This window comes from Thamnophis sirtalis, unplaced genomic scaffold (genome assembly GCF_051295495.1).
Source record: "Thamnophis sirtalis isolate CommonGarterSnake01/CBP01778 unplaced genomic scaffold, rThaSir2_p1.2 scaffold_12, whole genome shotgun sequence".
Lineage (NCBI taxonomy): Eukaryota > Metazoa > Chordata > Lepidosauria > Squamata > Natricidae > Thamnophis > Thamnophis sirtalis.
In genome coordinates, this window is record NW_028261392.1 from 50,799,249 (window position 1) to 50,820,319 (window position 21,071).

Sequence of the window (21,071 nt, forward strand, 5' to 3'; positions counted from 1 at the left end):
ACGTCAAGTTTGGTTATGCCCACTCAATTACCCACCTAGCCACGCCCACAGAATCGGCAGTAATTTTTTTTGAAACCCACTCCTGGTTTTCATCCATTGCTTTTTGTTCTGCCTTCTGGTGCTTTGGAAAATAAATTGACCCCCTCCTCTTTGTGGCACCCTCTTAAATACTAGAATACTACTATCATGTCCTCCCTAGTCCTTCTTTTCCTCTAGACTAGCCAAACCCAAATCCTGCAACTGTTCTTCATATATTTTAGTCTCCAGGTCTTTAATCATCTTTGTTACTCTTCTTTGCACTGTTTCCAAAGTCTCAACATCTTTTTTGTAATGTAATGACCAAAACTGGATGCAGTATTCCTGGTGTGGTATTACTAAGGCTTCATAAAGCGGTACTAATACTTTACATGATTTTGGTTCTATGCCTCTGTTTATACAACCAAGGATTGTATTAGCTTTTTTGGCTGCTGCCGCATATTGCTGACTCAGTGATTATTGTCTACTAAGACTCCAAGGTTCCTCTCACACTTACTGTTTTTGAACCAGGTTTTGCCTAATTTGTACTTGTACCTTTGGTTTTTCCTGCCCAGGTGTAAAACCTTGCTTTTCTCCACATTAAATTTCATTTTGTTGGATAGGGCCCATTGTTCAAGTCTGTCAAGGTCTTTTTGGATCCTGAGCTTGTCTTCTGGGGTATTGACTATTCCTGCCAGCTTAGTGATATCTGCAAATTTGATGGGTTCCCCTTCTATTTCCTCATCTAAGCCATTTATGAAGATTTATGAAGAAGTCAAAGATCAAAATATGTCTAAAAGTATTTTATTCTTTCAGACTAAGCTTTTAGAGATGTTTGTTTATTTGCAATATTTAATTACTTAGCATCCTTTATATAGCTTAAATAATTTAGCCTTAAAGTGATTTGGTATATCATTATTCATAGTATGACACCCAAGATGCTGCAGATGTTGTAGCATTGGATACATACAGCAGAAACACTATATTTCTGTTTTATCAAATTCATTTTTTAAGGTTTATATTGATCTTGTGATTACATTGATTCAGCTATTAACTGTCCAGAATATTGCAGATTACACGGGAAGAGCAGAGCAACATCCTTTCCAATAAACAATATTTTTACTATATTCCTTGGAATTATGTATTTGGCTGCAGTATGGAACATGCCATTAAGAAATTGATTTATATGCCTTTCTGAAGCTGTAACAGCTAAAACATTCAAAATGCTTATTATTATTTTTTAGTGACAATTTTTAATTATGATTTATTAATTAAAACTATACTAATGAATACTATAAAAGTTATTAAAAGGGGTGGGTGGGTGACTACACCAGTGACTTTCTTGTCTCAACCCACCCCACAGAATTGTTAGACCCACAGAATTGTTAGACCCACAGAACTGTTAGACCTAAATCCCAATTCAGGATATTCAAAAAGAAAATGTCCTGACTTATTTACATTGTGGCAATTATGATGCAGTCTCTTCATTCTACTGTAATATGTTTTTGTCAGTTCATACTTTTTTCATTTAATTCTAAGTAAGTTGATATTGCAGTGAATAACTTTAAAAAAATACTTATGGATAGTTCTAGTATTGGCTGTACATTGAAACACATAGATCTAACTGCTCTTCATTTGTATGTATTACAGGACTATTGCCAACTATCTGGTATGGAGAATGGTTTATTCAAGAATATTCAATCTCAGTCGACGTTTTCAATATAGATGGCTAGAATTTTCAAGGGTAAGTATGAGAAATCAATATCCATGTTATCCATGCCAATAAGATCAATAACAGCATTTCATACCCATATTTCATGAACTACTGTAATTCGATCTAGCCCACCTGAACCAAAAGCTTTTCTAGAGGTCAATGTGTATTGAACTTCTAACCTTTCCTATCTCATTGGGATTTGGAACCTGACAACAATTTTTTTAAAGGAATCTTTAGAGTTTTTTTTTGTTATTTGAACATTTTATATGCCCAACTATATTATATAAACTCACTCACAATGGCTAACAATTAATAGAACACAGAAAATAAAAAAGTCTTACATATTACCAAGTACTGTAATGCTTCCATCACAAAAACACAAATGCTGGGCTTACCTCCCACCCTGGTCCAATGCTTATGGGGGAAAGCCAGGTCTTAATGGCCTTTAAGAAGACAAGGAGGGTAGGGTTGCTCTGCACAGCTACAGAAAAGGCTATACTGGAACTTACCATAATATATCAATCTTAACTCACACAGGTAATCCAGGGAACAGCATCTTTAGTGCCTCGATGGGATAAATGTGTAAACTTCGTAGAAAGTGCTCTCCCATATGTTGTTGGCAAAATATTTGTAAAACTACATTTCCAAGAAGATAAGAGAGAAATGGTAGGTTTTATTTTGTTTTATATTTGTTTGATTGTTTTAACTCAGTAAATAATAGTAGAAGAGTTCAGAGCAATTATACAACATTAGGGAATTAATATTATCTATTGTGGAAAATGAAGAGTCCCAGCTTCAGGAACAAATCACATATGAATTCTTTAAGGTTAAATAGATATTATAGTTTACTTAGGACCAGCTGGGTAGAAATGAATAACTGTTTTTCTGTCTTTGAATTGAGTTAGATAAAAATAGCTGTCTTAACTACTAACTGCTACATTTAACATAGTATTGTACCAATTTTGCTGCATTTTGTTCCACAAAACCTGAGTTTTGTATCACTGTAGATAAGGGAATGCAGACATTTCAAGATAGGATTCTGAGGAAATTATAATGTTGTTTCCACTCAGTATACATGCTAGAGTTTGGTACCAATTATATTGCTTTGTTCCACCATGTCCATCACAAATAGACCATTTATATGCATTATATGTATTAGCAATGAAAATATTGTCCTAGGGCCTATTGAACACTGAAAGAGAGCATATTACTTCTAATGGACATTCTTGAATTTTATAAATATACGTAATATAACAAAAATTTATTAATATATAGCAAAAACAAAAGAGTCAAAGCTAAGACACCAAATTTAGACTCAATATCTTTGTGAACCAGTGGTAGGTTTCAAAATTTTTTGGAACCTCTTCTGAAGGTGTGGCCTGATTTGTGGGAGTGGCTTGCCAGCCATGTGACCGGGTGGGAGTGGCTTGGCAGTCATGTGACTGGATGGGATGGGAGTGACCAAGATAATGTCACTGAATTCTTTGCCCCAATGGATGATCTACAAAAAGAAGATATAAAAAAGGAAATTTATTATTTTGTGCACTTACTACTTAAATAAGATTAAAATAAGTACACAAAACAATAAGAGCTACTTACAGAAGGTAAGTAGCTTACTACTTACTACTTGTATTTCAAAGGGAATACAATACATATTTAATTTTACACATGTTAACAGCTGCTGGAATTGTGTTTGCACAACAGTGGAAAAACAAAGATATGAAAATGAATAAATATTAGAATGTGCAGGAATGAATAAATTGACAATTAAAATCAAGAAGGCTTTGAATACTTTTTCACATGGGATTTATTTTATCAATTGCTAACTAACAGAAACAGCAATTAGAAATCTAAAAGTATGAAAGAAAACACCAATTATATAAGGAAAGGTCACTAAAATGTATAAGGAAATATTATTAATACTCGATCATTATTAATGTGTAGATAACTACGGGACATTACACACCCCCACACACAAACTATGACAGTGCCAGGAAAACACCAAAAAATAACAATTTCCCCCAAAAAGACTGCAGATGAAACTAGGTTTTTTCCCTAAACCTAAGAACAGGAAAGAGAAAGCCACTGGAATAAAAACCATCAAAGCATTGTGGGAAATTATAAAGGACAGTGCCAGGAAGCTCACAGAACCAGCAACCACCTCACAATTATCTAAACAACCAGGTATCACACAGAAACACACAAAATCTGGCAAAGTTGCCTTGCACCAACCTGGCATGCCCATAGAAAAGCAGCCACCTTGAGACACATAAACCATACACCAACCTGAAGAACTTAAAAGCAACATATTGCATCACAAATAAAACATTTGCAAAAAGGAATAACATTTCTTGTAATAAACATATTCTATAAACAATACATAAATAAAAATTTCCTAAAAATAATTTTTAAAAAAGATATTCTACACACAATAAATTAAAATAAAATCATTAAAATATTCTATACACAATAAATTAAAATAAAACTATTAAAATATTCTATACACAATAAATAAAATTTGAGATTGTGGAGATGTAATTCTGAGGCCGGTCATTGTGGAAGGTCCTGATGAGGAGTTTGTGATGACCACGAGGCAGGAGACATATAAATTTAATAAATGAAGAAATAAATGTCCTGTGGTCTCAATGGTTTGCTTGCAGATGTTTTATTGTCATCGGTGTGAGATACCTAGCTGGGTCATGAAATGTCTGCAAGAAAACCACCATGCTCAGGGAACACCAAGGACCCCGCTGTCATCTCCCTCCCCCCCCCCGCTCCTCTTCCTCCTCTCAATATATCCCACTCTTTCTAGCACTGATGATGATGATAATAATTGGTTTGGGTAATGAAACATCTGCAAGAAAACAAGCAAGCACAGAGAGCACCAAGGACCACACAGTCATTGCCCTCCTCCTCCTCCTCCTCCTCCTCCTTCTTCTCCTCCTCCTTCTCTCTGTATACCTCATTTTTCTATCACTGATGATGACATCTGGTTGGGTAATGAGATGCCTGCAAGAAAACCACCAAGTTCAGAGAACACCAAAGGATCCCACAGTCCTCTCCCTCCTTATCTTTTTCTGTCCCTTTACTTCTCTGCCTTCTCCTTTCCTCACAACCCCATTCCCTTCCAGCACTGATGACGGTAGATTTGATGAACCGCTTCTACCGGACCGGTGCGAACCGGTAGGAACCCATCTCTGATAGCTAGCCGCACTTTCAATAAGCTTTCAACTCAAGCTCCATGCCAGAGGTCTTCAAATTTGGCAACTTTAAGACTACAGCCAGCAGAGCTGAGTTCTGAGAGTTGAAATCCACAAGTCTTAAAGTTGCAAAGTTTGAACACCTCTGCTCCATGCACAGTGGATCCCCAAATGGTGAGGATTTCTTTCTTTCTTTCTCCCTTGAAGCCCCTCCTCCCACAGTCTGTTTTTGCTCCCAGTGGGCTTCAGGAAGGCTTACTAGGCTTGCTAAAATAGTGCCACCATGCCCTATTTTGGGCCTAGCAGGCCTTCCTGAAGCCCCCCATGGAGGCAAAATGGGGCTTGTGGGGATCCTGGAAGGGGAGGGGGAAGTAAGAGTGTAACAGTCATTAATGGCTTTTGGCAGCATGCCCAGGCTTTCAATTAGTCTGAGCAGCTCCTTTCTGTAGAGCTGGGGCAATTTTGCCCTGTCAGTTTGAAACAATCTGAAAATTTCCAATGGAAAGAGCACATAAAAGAGGAATGGATGACTTTCCTACCTTTCTGTAGTTGGCTAGGTTGTGCAAGTTTGATGAAAAGTGGATGACTCAGCTCTCTTCTCCCTGAGGCCCTCTGCTTTTTGCACCCGATGCCTCCACCTTTCTGTCTTAATATACCTACTTAGTGATTTCTTCTGTCATTGCCTGTTAGTCACATGGATGTGTTTACCTGATGCTTTCCCACATAACCCTGGCATGTGGCACAGGTAATAATTCCATAGGCTATGCCATCATTGAAGAATAAAGCAAAAAAGTGGATAAAAACTTTGGAAGTACATCATTCTCACAAATGATTTATTTATTTTGTTAGATGTATATCCTGTCTTTATTACTTTATAAGGAACTCAAGGTGGAGAATTTATATAATATTCCTTCCTCCTCTTAGTTTCCCCACAACCACAATCTAAGAAGTGGTTTGGGCTGGGAGAGAGTGACTAATCACTCAGCCATTTTTTAAGCCTAAAATGGGACTAGTTTCTAGGCCAGCACCTTAACCACTACTTTGTTTAAAAAGGAAGAAGGAATGTCAAAATAATTGCAGGCAAAAACCAGGTTGGAGGAAACAAACTTGTAAAGCTGCAAACATCACAGATAATATTTCAGAATAATCTTCAATAGAATGATGCAAAAGACAAGAGAGGTTGTGGCAAATTACAATCTGAGATGGATCTGTTAGTAGGAAAGGAGACTAGAATGAGCAGTAATACTTTGCAAGATGGATCAAACCTGAAGTGAAGATATTTGTTATTTATTTGCACAATGCAAGCATTATTTTTATTTGAAAACTACTAGCTCCAGCTAGGTGAGCGGCCGGGCATGACAAGGAGTTGAGTAGAGGGACGAGAGATGGCTGGGCATGGCAAGGAGAGGCCAGGTGAGATGAGGCATCCCTGGTTTTGAGTGATGTTGAGTTGGCTACACTCATTCAGACACCTGACCATCCAGACACACCTACCCAGCCAGTCTTTAGGGCAGAGAACCAGTTGTTAAATTATTTGAATCCCACCACTGGTAAAAACTTATGGGAACACAAAATACCTTTAGGATACTAAAAATGGGCCATAGGACAAAAATAGAGAAAACTAAAGTGTATTAGGGTCTCTGAAGGTCATACAGACCTATTACTCTAAACTAGTTTTTGTTCTTGAAGAATGTTCAATTTATCCATATTATTGTCTGGGAATGTGTTGAGCAAAATAATGCAAATACGATTGTATAACTAAAGGCACAAGTGGATCCATGCTTGCAAGTTGCACAGAAACATGTTTGTTCCATGTAGATTTCTTCCCCTCATGGTATTGGATTGAAAATAGAATCTTTTTCAAGGAGATAATGTTTCCTTCAGATGGCAGAGCTGATTGAAGGTATTCGATGGGCCTTTATAGACATGTTGGAAAATGAAAATGACTGGATGGATTTCGATACAAAAAGAAAAGCTGTTGAAAAGGTAAGGATGTTGAAATACACTCTATACTATCATATATGAATGCATAGCAAAAAAAAAAAAGAACTGAAAATAGGATTGGATGTTTGTTGCAAAATTCTATGGTTTGCATCTTGTATTTAGTTAAATCTTTATTGTCATGGTAATTATTTGATTTTTCATTTTGCATTTAAATAGAACAAGTTAATAATTATATTTAAATAAACAGTTTTCATTTGGAGAGAAACTATTAATGTAAGGCTTCAAGACTTCTCTTCTGACATTATTCAATTCCTGGAATTGATTGGAATTATTGGATTGCCCCTTATTGTACATCTGTGATTATTATTGCTTATGGACATGATAAATTAGATCAGAGGGGAGTGGCTGAGGCAGCTGGCATGGATATTGATGTCAGCAGAAGATGACTTCGGTAGTTGGCATGGGTGTGGTTGGGGGAGCTTCATTCTGGCCCCCTCCAGTATCACCACCGTTGCCTGGGCCACCGTACTGTGTCATTTGGCCATTTGGCCCCTACTCTTGTGCAATGTTCCCTCTAATTTTTTTTTCAGTGAGAGCAGAAAATAGTGTTTGAGCGGCACATTTTCATGCCTGCGCACCTGAATTTTTTTCACAGATGTCACCTAAGACAACAACAAAATCAGTATTATTTGAAATTCAAAGTTATGTTTATTCAAGGTACCCACTTAATTAAAAGTGTTATATAATATCAGTATCACTTAACAACGCTCCTGCTTAGCAACCAAAATGTTGGCTCAGAAAGTCTGGCATTTGAAGCATGCAAGTCTTCAAGCTGTCAAGTTACAAGATCCTTGCACTCCTAACCCTTTAGGAAAAAAAAATCCCGGGGTCTTCAAACCTGACAGCTTTAAGACTTGTGGACTTCAACTCCCAGAATTCCTCCTCCAGTCATGTTGCAGCGACGTCATCTGCGTGAATCTGCTCCATCTTCAGATTTTTTTCACAGGGGACAGAGCTGTCGCTGAAGATGCCAATGAGCCCCCACCGCCACTAGAATAACTGTTGCCACCTCCTGCTCCTCCTCCAACAGCACCATCACATTTGCTGCCCAGCGCTGCAGCTGAGGTGAAGCCGCCAAAGCTCCTGCTGACGCCCCCACCCATGGCAGCGGAGGCGGTGCCTCCCCCTCTGCTCGGAGCACCTTAGCTGGGCTCTGGGTTACCCCTGCTGCTGCCTCCACCTCCACCGTGCTTTTGAGAAGCCATGAAGCCTTTTTTTCCTGCTCCCGCTCCCTCTGCCGCCTTCCTACTAGCTCCCGCAGGCTCATGGCTCCTCAAAAGCATGGCAGAGGAGGAAGGGGGAGGGATAACTCGGGGCCAGCTCAGGTGCTCTGCGTGGAGGGAGAGGCACCACTGCCATGGGCGGGGGTGCTGATGGGAGCTTTGGCGGCTTCACCTCAGCTGCAGCGTCGGGCGGCAAATCCGGCAGTGCTGATGGAGGAGGAGGAGGTGGCAGCAGATATTCTGGTGGTGGCGGGGGCTTTGCAGGTTCACTTCAGTCGCAGAGCCAGGCGCAAGCGGCTAGGATTGGCTGCCCACAAAGGACCTCCCCGGCCTTGCTTTGCTGAACACAGAGTGACTGATGCTAGTTTCAGCGGCCACGGCCAGCGCAAACTCCCGTCAATAGCTCTGTGCTCATCAAAACAAGTCTGGGGAGGTCCTTTCTAGCCACCTGCAAAGGACTTCCCCGCGTTTGCTTTGCTGAACACAGGGCGACTGACAGTAATGAGCAGTGCAGCCGGTGCCTAGGAGGTCCTAGGAGACTGGCTGTGCTATGTAAGCTCCTGCCGCCGTCCCCGCACCCGTGCTAACCCTAGATTTTCTGAGGCCCCTCAGCTTCCGGAGCCTGTGACAGAAATCACTGCGTGGCAGTTAGAAACAGCTGTGCGGTGTTTTCTTGCCATGTGCATGGCTGCGCAGCCGCGCACCTTAGAGGGAACAGTGCTCTTGTGACCATATGGACTGGGTTAACGGAGTGCGGACCTGGTGATGGATATGAGTGCAGATGACGTGGACGGAGCCTAGCTGCTGTAGTTGTTGAAGTTGGAGCAGCCGCTACTGCCACTGCTGTCCTCATCGCCACCATTACTAGCCACTTCACACCTCGCAATTCATCATATGCTGCATTTTTGACATCTGGCCCTTACTCTTACATATTTTCCTTAACACCGACCATTGTTATAATGGACATAAGCTTCCCGCTACCCCCCTTGTACACTGTCGGCTGCCCCCCCCCCGTGGACATGTCATCTCCTCATTCCATCTCTCCATGATGTCATCCCGTTTGGTTGATGCCACATTCTCCTCTATGTTATACTGCGACAGAACTTTATTCCCTTTGGGAACTCCTCCTTTCCCGGAGATGGCCTTCTTGCCTAAGAATTCATATTAAATCCTACTTAGTGGTGATAAAAGCGGCAAAACGGCAACATTTTTCTGCTCTTATCACGTCCACAGATAACTGCCCAGCTGTCCTGTTTAGGGTGACCCACTCCTTACTTAACCAAGGAATTGGGAAAGACCCCTTGCAGAAGAGGGCTGAAGAATTTGTTCAGTATCTGCAGGATAAAATCACTCAGATCTGGACAGGCTTGGACTCTAACTGGGTAGATTTGGGCGAGTCAACGGGGATGAATCTTGTGGAGACCATCTGGCATGAGTTTGACCCTGTGACCCCTGAGGGCATGGACAGGATTATGGGGAGACTCAGTGCTGCCACTTGTGTGCTGGACTCGTGTCCCTCTGGGTTAGTCTTGGCTTCCCGGGAGGTGACACGAAGCTGGCTCCAGGCGATTACCAACGCTTCATTGAGAGAGGGGTTCTTTCCCACCGCCTTGAAGGAGGTGGTGGTGAGGCCCCTCCTTAAGAAGCCTTCCCTGGACCCAGCTTCTTTAGCCAACTATCGTCCGGTTTCCAACTTTCGCTTTGTAGCTAGATGAAGCTGTCTACCTGGATCCATTTCAGTTGGGTTTCAGGCCCGGATACAGCACGGAGATAACATTGGTCGCATTGGTCGATGATATCTGGCGGGCCCGGGACAGGGGCTGCTCCTCTGTCCTGGTCCTATTAGACCTCTCGGCGGCTTTCGATACCATCGACCATGGTATCCTACTGTGATGACTCGGGGGGTTGGGAGTGGGGGGCACCGTTTTACGGTGATTCTCCTCCTACCTGTCAGATTCATCACAATTTGTGTTGACTGGAGGGCAGGGATCGACCCCAAGGTGGGGTGCCCCAGGGGTCGGTTCTCTCACTCCTCCTATTCAACATATATATGAAACCGCTGGGTGAGATTATCCATGGTTTTGGGGTATATGCTGATGATACCCAACTTTTCATCTCTATCCCAAACCACCCAAACGATCCCTCAATGTGATCTCCCAATGCCTGGAGGCTATGTGGATCTGGATGGGGAGGAACAGGCTGAAACTCCATCCCTCCAAGTCTGAGTGACTGTGGTTTCCATCATCCTGATTTGTGCATCTTGTTCCATCTTTGATGATAAGGGGAGAAATTTTAACCGCTCAGAGAGGGCCCGCAACCTGGGAGTCCTCCTGGATACGCGGCTTAGTTTAGAAGAACACCTGACCACCGTGACCAAGGGAGCCTTTTACCAGGTTCACCTGGTACATCAGTTGTGTCCCTTCCTGGATCAGGATGCTCTGTGCACAGTCACTCATGCCCTCGTGCTTTCTTGCCTGGACTACTGTAACCCTTTCTACATGGGGCTGCCCTTGAAGAGCACCCGGAGGCTTCAACTGGTTCAAAATGCAGCTGCGTGTGTTATCATGGGGGCACCTAGGTGCTCCCATGTTTCACCCCTTTTAGGTGGCCTGCACTAGTTGCCGGTTGTCTTCTGGGGGCGATTCAAGGTACTAATTATGACCTTTAAAGCACTCCATGGCTTAGGCCCAGGATACCTGCAAGACCATCTACTGCCACCGGTAGCCTCCCACCGTCCAGTGCAATCCCACAGAGTTGGCCTCCTCAGGGTGCTGTCGGCCAGATAGTGTCGGCTAGCAACCCCCAGGGGGAGAGCCTTCTCTGTGGGAGCGCCTTCCCTCTGGAATGAGCTGCCCCCGGAGCTTTGTATAATCCCTGACCTACGGTCTTTCTGATGTGCCCTAAAATGTTGGCTTTTTCAGCAAGCCAGCCTGGCCTGAACAAAACAAAATAAATTATTGATTGTTGTTAATTTTAATTGAATTTTTTAAAAATGTTATTGTGAATCTTAATTGGGTTTGTTTTTTGGATATTCTATCTAATTTTTTTTAACTTTTGTAATATGTGTTTTTTTAATGTTGTACGCCGACCTGTGTCCTTGGGAGAAGGGTCGCATATAAATCCAATAAACCAAACCAAACCAAACCAAACCAATAACACAGTCATCAACTATTTTATTTGTTCATTATTTGTATACCTTATAAAAATCTAAAAATGGTTTAAAATGAAATATATCTGGGTCATTGTATGTCTGATATATTACAATATTGTCAATATAGTCAAGTACAGTTTCTACTGAATAGAACTTATTACCATACAATATATTTGATTATATTAAAGATTATATTAAATTATATAGCTTAACACTATATAATTTATTTAGAAAAATCAAATTTGAAATTTCAATTTAAGATGGTGTGGGGCAGTGGTCCTCAACCTTTTTATTGCCACGGATCGGTCAATGTTTGATAATTTTACCATGGCCCGCTGAAGGGGAGTGCATTGATTGTTTCTATTTTAGATTGTTTTGATTTAATAATTTTAATTTAATTGTATTTAAACATGCCTTCAAAATAAAATACAGTTACACCAAAAAATGAATATAAAGTGACTTAACATTTTAACTCACTAGAATGCTAAATCAATGAGAACCCTGAGCTTGTTTCTTTGCAATGAGACATTTCCATCTGGGGGTAATAGGAGACAATGACACCCAAAGTGTGTTGCTTATGTCCAGTTTATTCCGTTGTTTTGTTTTGGTTGCTATCACTGCAGAAAACCCAGCTTCACACAGATAGGATGTCAGAAATGGCAATAGGGATTTAAGTGCTGTGGTGGCAATCTCAGGGTATTCCGCCATGACTTTAATCCAGAAAACCAGCAGAGTTGTTGTCTCAAATGTAGTTTTAAGGCCGCCATCATTTGCAATCTCCAGCAGTTGATCTTCTTCTTGCAAAAACATGCTAGATTCGCCTGGTTTGTTGACAAATGGGTTGCGGATCCATTCTTTACCAGTTCGTGGGTCTTTCGTGCTTGGGAAGTAGCGCTCGAACTCCTTTAAAAGCAAAGACCGGTGATCGTGCACCAACTGGGAGAATGAATGCTCAGTCTCAGTCCCAGCTAAAATCCCCGCTAATGTCTGAAACATATCCAAAATGCCTCTGTTCACGTGCCGTCCCCACAACTCCAGTTTGGCTTTAAATGCAGCTACGTTGTCTGCCAACTTGAAAACAGTTGTCATTTTCCCCTGAAGGGACGGATTGAGTTCATTGAGCAGACTGAATATGTCACACAGGTAAGTCAGTTTTGCGACCCATACTTTGTCACTGAAATGTGCTGCCAGCGGTGACTTCTTTTCTGAGAGAAATCTTTGCAATGGCTCTCGTAATTCAAATACTCTGGTTAGCGATTTTCCTCTGGATAACCATCTTATTTCTGTGTATAAGAGAAGGCATCTGTGCTCTGAATCCATCTCCTCACAAAGCTGCTCAAACAGGCTCGAGTTAAGGGCATGTGCTTTGATGTGGTTAATAACTTTAACGACATCAATCAATACACTGTTAAATTCCGGTGACATTTTTCAGCTTGCCAGCATTTCCCTGTGAATCATACAATGTGTAGATTCACTCTCAGGTGCAACCTCCTTAATCCGAGCAGTTAAATCAGACAGTCGTCCGGTCATGGCAGCAGCTCCGTCTGTGCATATGCCGACACAAAAGGACCATTTTAGTTATCCTGATATATAACCATCCAGTGACTTGAACAGTTCTGTTCCTGTGGTGTTGGTTGGCAAAGATAGTGCACATAAGAAATCCTCATGCACATCCTCCTGATATAGATATCGCACATAAACAAGTAGTATTGCCTTGTTGTCGATATCTGTAGATTCGTCAACCTGGAGTACATACCATGGTGATGTATTAATCCTCTCCAACAATTGTGTCTCAATGTCTTCGGCTATTTCCTCAATGCGCCTAGTCACAGTGCTAGCCGACAAAGGCACATGTGCTGTCTTTTCCACAGCAGCCACTCCTAGAAGTTCACAGCAAATGTCTTTAGTGGAGGGCAAGATCAATTCTTCACCAATAGTGAATGGCTTTTTAGCCTTAGCAATACGGTTAGCCACCAAATATGATGCTCTCGGTGCATTCTCCTTTATTGATGTGGTGGCCCTCATAAATTTCTTCTGTCCTTCGTGTTCCCATTTTTTTCTTTCAAAATACTCCAGGGGCTTGTCTTTTAATCCAGGGTGCTTGGCGTTCAAGTGGCGAAGCAGTTTTGAAGGTTTCATTGCCTCATTAGAGAGCTGGTTGCCGCAAACTATGCAGAGTGGGGTTGGTGTGTGGGAATCACCTGTCCCCATAAATCCATATTTCAAGTAGGACTCATGGTATTGTCTGTTAAAAGTTTTATGTTTCTTTGATGTTGAAGGCTCTTCTTCTGTCTCTTCACTGGGCCTTTTCTTTTTCTCAAGGAAACTTTCTAACAACGTCTGTTTCGTACTCATTTTTGCTAATTTGTGGGTTAAATTTGAGCAAACACAATATACACGTACACCAAGCACTGTTAAACATGAGAAACTACCGGTGAACAGAGAAGAGAGCGCCCCGATATCACGATATTTTGCGCATGTGCAGTATTGGTGTGGCTTTAGGTGACGTCTCTCAGCTTCCGGTTAACTTCTCGTCCATGGAATGTCGAACAAACCCAAGAGAAATACACCACAGTAAATAAAATGGAAATAATACCATTTGATCCACGTACCAGTACTGGTCTGTGGCCTGAGGGTTGGGGACCCTATGCAATTATGGGGGTGGATAATGCAAAGTAGGAAGGCATGTGTTCTTTAGGCTGGTTGTTAAATCTGTGTTAAAGCATTAAAAAACATTTTTTAATGTTTTTCATTCAAACCAACATAAAATTATACCACCAATTTTCAGCAACTGTGGTTAAAAGTTCAGTTCCCAAAGCCTCATGTTATCCGTAATTTAAAAGTACCAACCTAATTGTCTCAAATATTTTCAGTCAGGAATTATGGTGCACATAATTATTAACTCATGAAATTTAATATATATAAAAAACTTGTAAATTTTCTGATGCTTCAGTAGTTCTTAAAACTATTCTCCCTTATTTTTTAAAGTTTTTTATTGATATGTTTTATATTTTGTAAAAATGGAATTTGTAGTAATAGTTGTTCAATTCCTTCCAACCCTTTGTGACTTGATGAAAATAATTTCCAGGATTGTCTGTAACTAAGTATTTTAATTCCTGTAAGCTCATGTCTGTGCATTCTGAAATATCTAGCCATTTCTGTTTCTTTCATTCTTAATATTTTTAGCATATAATTATGCATTATGTTCACTGATATTATTAGTTACCACTTTTTGCACTGAAACAGATGATTATTTCTTTTGTTGTCTAAAAATAGAATTTAATGGCTCTCATCTGCAATAAGAACAACCCCATTCTAAGATCTGTGTTATCTTCCTTCATCTGTATTTCTGTTAAAGCGGGAAGGAATCCCCCCCCCCCCCAAAAAAAACCCTTACTGTGCCTTATTTGCCTCCTTCTTAGAAACTATGATAAACTGATTTGTTGATGTGGGAAACTTGCTCTGACTCTGCTGTGGTCTTTTTCTACATGGGGCTTCTTTTATGTGAAGCAGCTTTCCAATACTTGATCTTCCAGAAAGCACATATGTTGCCTAACAGCTTGAAAACATTTTTTTTAATGTATAATGTTTTAAATATTTTGGGTGACATAAGGAATATATGCAGCTATAAATGTCTATTCATAAATTTCCGGGGGCTTCTTTGAGACTGTATTTTATAATTCTTCATTTTAAACTTTCAGGGGAAACTCATCCAAATGCTAGGCATAAGGTAATAAGACACTTTAAAAACATTTGAATAGTCAGAGGTAAAAGGGAAGAAAATGTCTCTTCTCCTTGTTTGATCTGATTGGTAGAAGTGGCTTGCAAATTCTTTTCCTGAGGGCACTCATAATACAGGCAGTATCTGTATCACTACCAGATTGTGATGAAATAAAAACAGGTAGGATTTAATTTTCTACAGTTCTTTTAAAAGAAAACTTCAGAGTTCTTAGATAAAAAACAGTACATGTAATGCTTTTTAGCTGATACAAATGTGAAAAATGTATTGAATACCATACGGAGTAGTATTCTGATTATTCTTTCTCTTTTAGTTCTTTTGTGAGCTTATCCATCTCTGCACATTCCAATATTTTTTTATTACATTTTCTTCTGTTGGTGTATAATTATTTTTCCAGTTTTGAGCGAATGTAATTCTTGCTGCCGAAATTATGTGTAGAATTAAGTACCTAATATCTTTTTTTATAATTTCCTTTTATAATTCCTAACAAAAATAATTCAATTTTTAGTGCAATTTGGTCTTTAGTAATCTCCTCTAGCCAATCTTTTATTTTTTTCCAATACTTTTTCACAGATGTGCACGTCCACCACATATGGTAGTATGTTCCATGTTGTTGGTTGCATTTCCAGCAGATAGGTGAATACTCTGGGAAAATCTTTGCAATTCTCGCTGGTGGAAGGTGCCATCTGTAGAACATCTTGTATATGATTTCTCTATATGTCATTGCCATTGTTAATTTGTAATTTATTTCCAAAAAAATTTCCCATTCCGCCAATTCTATACTATACCCAAAATTTATTGCCCATTTTATCATAGTTTCTTTCATATTTTCTTCTTCCATTTTGAATTTTAATAAATAGTGATATATTTTTAATCATTTTTTCTTCGGTTTCCTGTAGAATTTTATCACTCTTGCGGCTCCTTATAGAATCCATCCCTTTCCCTGTCTTTTTTATACCTTGTCTGTATTTGTAAATAGGGCCACCAGCCTATATCTATTCCCTCGTCTTTCAATTCTTGCCTTGTTTTCAGTCTTTCTTGGTTGTCTAATATATCTTTATATCTTATTATCTTGTTTAGGTCCAATACGTTCAGGTATATCAGAGCTTCCATGGTGAATAGCCAGATTGGGATTTTGTTGTAGTGTTTTGTTTTTATTTTTAACCAAGTTTGTAGTAGAGCTTTTCTAATTAAATGTTTTTGGAAATAGCTATGAATTTTGTCTTTTGCATATCAGATGAAGGCATGCCAACTCAGTTCCAAATTATAACCTTCTATTGTCTGTAATCTTCTGTTTTTTTAGATTGATCCAGTCCCTTATCCAGATGAGAGCCACTGCTTGATAATAAAGCTCCCAAATCCTCCTCTTTCTCTACTGTCCTGTAGCAATTTTAATGTAACTCATGGTTTTTTCCCTGACCAAATAAAATGTGCAATTAATTTTTTTAAATCTATAAAAAAGTTTTTCCTTGGGCTAATCGGTACCACTTGAAAGAAAAATACAATTTTTTGGTAATATATTCATTTTAACGATGGGAATTCTTCCCATTAATGATAATTGTAATTTCCCCCAATTTTCCAGATCTTTCTTAATTTTCTGAATCATGAATTATTCACTATTTAAAAGAACTGACTCAAAGAAGCAGGAGGAGCAACTGGTTTATTTTGAAAACCAGAAAAACAGCAGCAGCAACGACAAAACTTCCGATTTCTTGTGAGCTGATGAGTTATGATTTTATTGTGGCATAATGATGGATGCCTGTTTGTTCAGTTTGAATACAATTTTTGGGATTGTGGTTGATGCAGTTCCTTCATTGTCAGCGATTGGTAGAATGGATTGATGTCAATATATCTGTTTATTGACTTGATGGAAAAACAGGCTTGAAACAATCCATTAACTAACAACACTAATTTACACCACGCAGACAGTACTTAAAACCAAAGAGCATCAACAATCAGCCAATCAACAATCAGACAATGTCTCAGAACCAAATTGCAAAGCTCAGAGCTCAAACCAACAGCCCAACTACCAACCTGAACTACTAATATTCAAACATATCTCAAATAGCTATATGTATATTTCATAGATTTGCAAGTAAAAGAATGGAAAACATTTCAGTGGTAAAAATAGTATAAATATAGGTTTACACCAGTGGTGGGTTCCTAACCGGTTTACTACCAGTTTGCTGAGAGGGCATTTTGTGCGCACACTGCTTGCTTTGCTTGTGTGCATGCATGCTGCGTTTTGCTGCACATGTGCAGTTGACTGAAAATTGTTCTGCACATGCGCAGAAACATCCCAGCGATGATAGAAGAGACTGGGGAACCAGTTCGGGGGTGTGGCAGGCCTGGGTTGCTGCCAGTTCCAACGACCCAGGCCGCCATATAACTATCAGTTCAGTTCAACCAGTCCAAACCAGTAGGAACCCATCGCTGGTTTACACATTGCACACAATAATTATAAATGTTGTTTAATTTGTGGTTTAATATACACATATCTTATCAATTGTTATTAAATTGATGAAATAAATCATGAAATAAAAAATGGCTTAGTGCATTCAGTAAACAGTCAAATGCCAAGTGAAAAATGTCAACAGTAAGAATAGCCTAGCACAATGCTCTTTAAGAAATCACAGATAATAAAATTCATCAGATACATTTTTTGACTACTCCACTGCTTCACTGTAACTTTAATGGAGAATTGGACTGAGATCCTTAATACTTTATGGGGTAGTAATATGCTAGTTGCCTAAAATATTAAAATAAAGTAATCACAACAAAACTATCTTTATTTTTGTTTTTCTACAATCTCCATTGCAAATGTAACAGCCTAGTTATGTTTACTTTTAGATAGAGAAATACACAGAAAAATATAGTAATCATAAGTATTATCTTTATTGTCATTGTACTTAAATATAACGAAATCATATTCGGCTTGGCGTTCTAATTTTAAAACCTTTATGGTCTGACTTTAACATGACCTGTTCAATGTAGCTATAAAACCTGAGATAAAGTGGAAGATATTGACTGCTGCTTCAACTGGTGTGCTTGCTTATCAAAGGCAGCTCCAAGCTTTTGACTTGATGGCCACTTATAGACTTCTTTGAACAGCTTCTTAATGGGCAGCAGAGGGCAGCAATAATACACTAATTAGCTCTCAACAACTTAAGTAAAATGTTAAACTGAGCATTTTGAGAGTTCCTTAGCAAACATTTGGTCAGAACCATACTTTGTCAGTAATATTGTGGAAAATATAAATGGCAGTTTTCTAAGTGAACTACAGAGAGCTGGGAATGGAAAAAGCCAAGGTTACATTTTAGCTTTTTTGTAACCCTTGGGCTCTAGCATCTGACTAATGATGCTACATGCTGATAATTCTGACATCCAGTAAATATTTATACTAGAAACACTGACATTGTCAGCATTCCAAATATCATCCAGAATTAAATCAGAGTCCAGGACAGAGCTTTCCTCAAAGTTCTAATTTAATAAGAGAGACATGTTGGCACACCCGTGGGAAACCCGAATCTGAAAGCTTCCTGGGTTTTCCACCCAGTTGAAAGTTCAAGACCTTGACCCCACACCCACAAGTTCATCACATGGTCCAATCTTCCACTGCCACACTGGCAATTCCACGCATCCACTTCCGGTCAGGTGCAGAGGTGCAAAGACAAAGGATGACCTTGGGCTTCTAGAAAGGAATATTTTATTTTGACAACAACATTCTACTCCTTACTATTCCCCCTCCCAATTCCCCACTAACATCATAGTAAAGAAAGAGAGAGAGTGTGTGTGGCAGGCCAAAGATCCTAAAAAGAATATGACTGTAGGCCTGACAGACATTAACCAATTCTTAAATTAAAAAATTACCACCTAATTGGAGACTCTGTGATGTGTGCTTTTTTTTCTTTGTTCCAGTAAGTATGTTTGAAGTATTTGTTAGATTTGTGTTCTGTCTTTGGTTCAGAGGCTTAATGCCCCATATATAGTGCTCTCTCTCTTCCCACCATGAGAACCTTATGAGGTTAAGTTGAGTGAAGAGTAACTTATCCTCAATCATAAAGGGAAGGGTTCCCCTCGCACATATGTGCTAGTCGTTCCTGACTCTAGGGGGCGGTGCTCATCTCCGTTTCAAAGCCGAAGAGCCAACACTGCCAAAAGAAGTCACCATGGCCATGTGGCCAGCATGACTAAATGCTGAAGGTGCACGGAACACAGTTACCTTCCCACCAATGGTGGTCCCTATTTTTCTACTTGCATTTTTTACGTGCTTTCAAACTGTTAGGTTAGCAGAAGCTGGGACAAGTAACGGGAGTTCACTCCGTTACGTAGTGCTAGTGATTCGAACCACTGAACTGCCACTTTTCTGATCGACAACCTCAGTGTCTTAGCCACTGAGCCATCATGTCCTCCTCAATCATAGTGGGCATCTATTGATGACAGTGAATATGTATTCTCCTAGTGCCAGTTTAACACCTTAACTACACTGGCTCTTTGATTTTATTTACTGATCTGAATGTCAAGGTTCCGGCTGATGATCCCAACCAAGCCAGCAAAACTGAGATGATCCAATCTCATAATGCCAAACTTTATTGAGTACATCATTTCAGCACAATATGAATGTAAAACCAGTTCTACCTAATTCCCACAGTTTTTACATAGTTAAAACAATGGGTTTTTCCCTCCACACCATTAGTGCTGGTCATATTATCCAATTAGATGTCCAAGTATTGTTTGGCAAACTGTGCCCCAGGTTTTGGGGGATACTTCTCAAGGAATCACCTCACTAACCGGTCCTCCTTCATATTCTGAGCTTTCACCCACCATGCTTTTGACATTGGGTAATCCCTTCATTGTACTAAGTACTGGAGTTTCCCCTTATATAGCCTGGAATCCAATATTCATTTAACTTCATAATGTTATTTGTTCCGCACTGTGATGGGATCTGGATCCTCTTTCGCCACTGGTCTTAGTCTGGATCCCACCACTAGTTTAAGCAGACTGCAATGAAACACTGGGTGCACTTTTCCCAATATCCAGGGAATATTGAGCTCCACTGTGACTCAGTTTATGATCTTTAAACAGTGATGGAATTCTGCCGGTCCAGTCCAGTTCACCTGAATCAGTAGCGAATTACACCCAGCCATACTCCTTGTCCCTCCCAGCCACTCTGAGGCTGATATGGCTTTGATTGGGCTTCTGGTGCTGGTCGAGGCTGAGGGTTGTGTGTGCCCCATTGGCTCCAGATAGTGGGGCTCACTTGGGAATTGAAGGCAGCTACAGCAGTTTTGGGACTCACAAGCAGCTCAAGCAGGGCTTCCCGCATCCTCAGCAGCCTCTCCGGTCACCCAAGACAGTGCCTCTGGGCACCAACACCACTTCAGGTACTGCAGTCCACGATCGCTTCATTGCCATCACCCCCAAACCCATTTTGCTTCCAGCATCCTGGCTGGGAAGACCTTATATACTTCGGACCTCACTTTTTTTATTGAAAATTTTGAAAAAAAAAACTTTTACAAATATTTACCTCCCTTCCCCTCCCCTCTCCACCCCCCCAACCTTCCCCTCCCCTGACTTCCCAGAACCAATACAGGGTATAAATCTTTAACAAAGATATTCCAAGATAAACTTTAAAAAAAGTTAGTATCATCTTTTATTTGAGCTTTAACTTCTCTTTGCTAGGCTAGCTCTAAACAGATTATATCATTCCTTGTTTCTTCAATCATAAACTATCTGGAATCTCTTAGTCCCATATTTATTTTGAGTATAGTCAATCCATATTCTCCACTCCAGTTTATATCTCTCATTTGAATGGTCCTTGAGATATGTTAATATTTTAGCCATCTCTGCTAGGTTTGTTACTTTTAATGTCCATTCTTGAATAGTAGGCAAATCTTCCTTCTTCCAGTATTGTGCCACCAACAGTCTTGCTGCGGTTATTAAATGCAAAATCAGGTTAGTCTCTATAACTGTACAATCAGTAATTATACCTAACAAGAATAACTGAGGGGTAAACTTTACAATT

General features: G+C 40.0%; 1 protein-coding gene across 1 annotated transcript in view; it reads left to right on the plus strand.

Moving 5' to 3' along the window:
• The window catches only part of PHEX (phosphate regulating endopeptidase X-linked), a 172,251-nt gene that overhangs the window by 70,089 nt on the left and 81,091 nt on the right, over window positions 1–21,071 (plus strand). Inside the window, exons 10-12 of the mRNA XM_087726489.1 lie at window positions 1,666–1,759; window positions 2,267–2,395; window positions 6,814–6,915. Of these exons, the coding sequence (XP_087582615.1) occupies window positions 1,666–1,759; window positions 2,267–2,395; window positions 6,814–6,915 (325 nt within the window). The remainder of the gene's footprint in view (window positions 1–1,665; window positions 1,760–2,266; window positions 2,396–6,813; window positions 6,916–21,071) is intronic.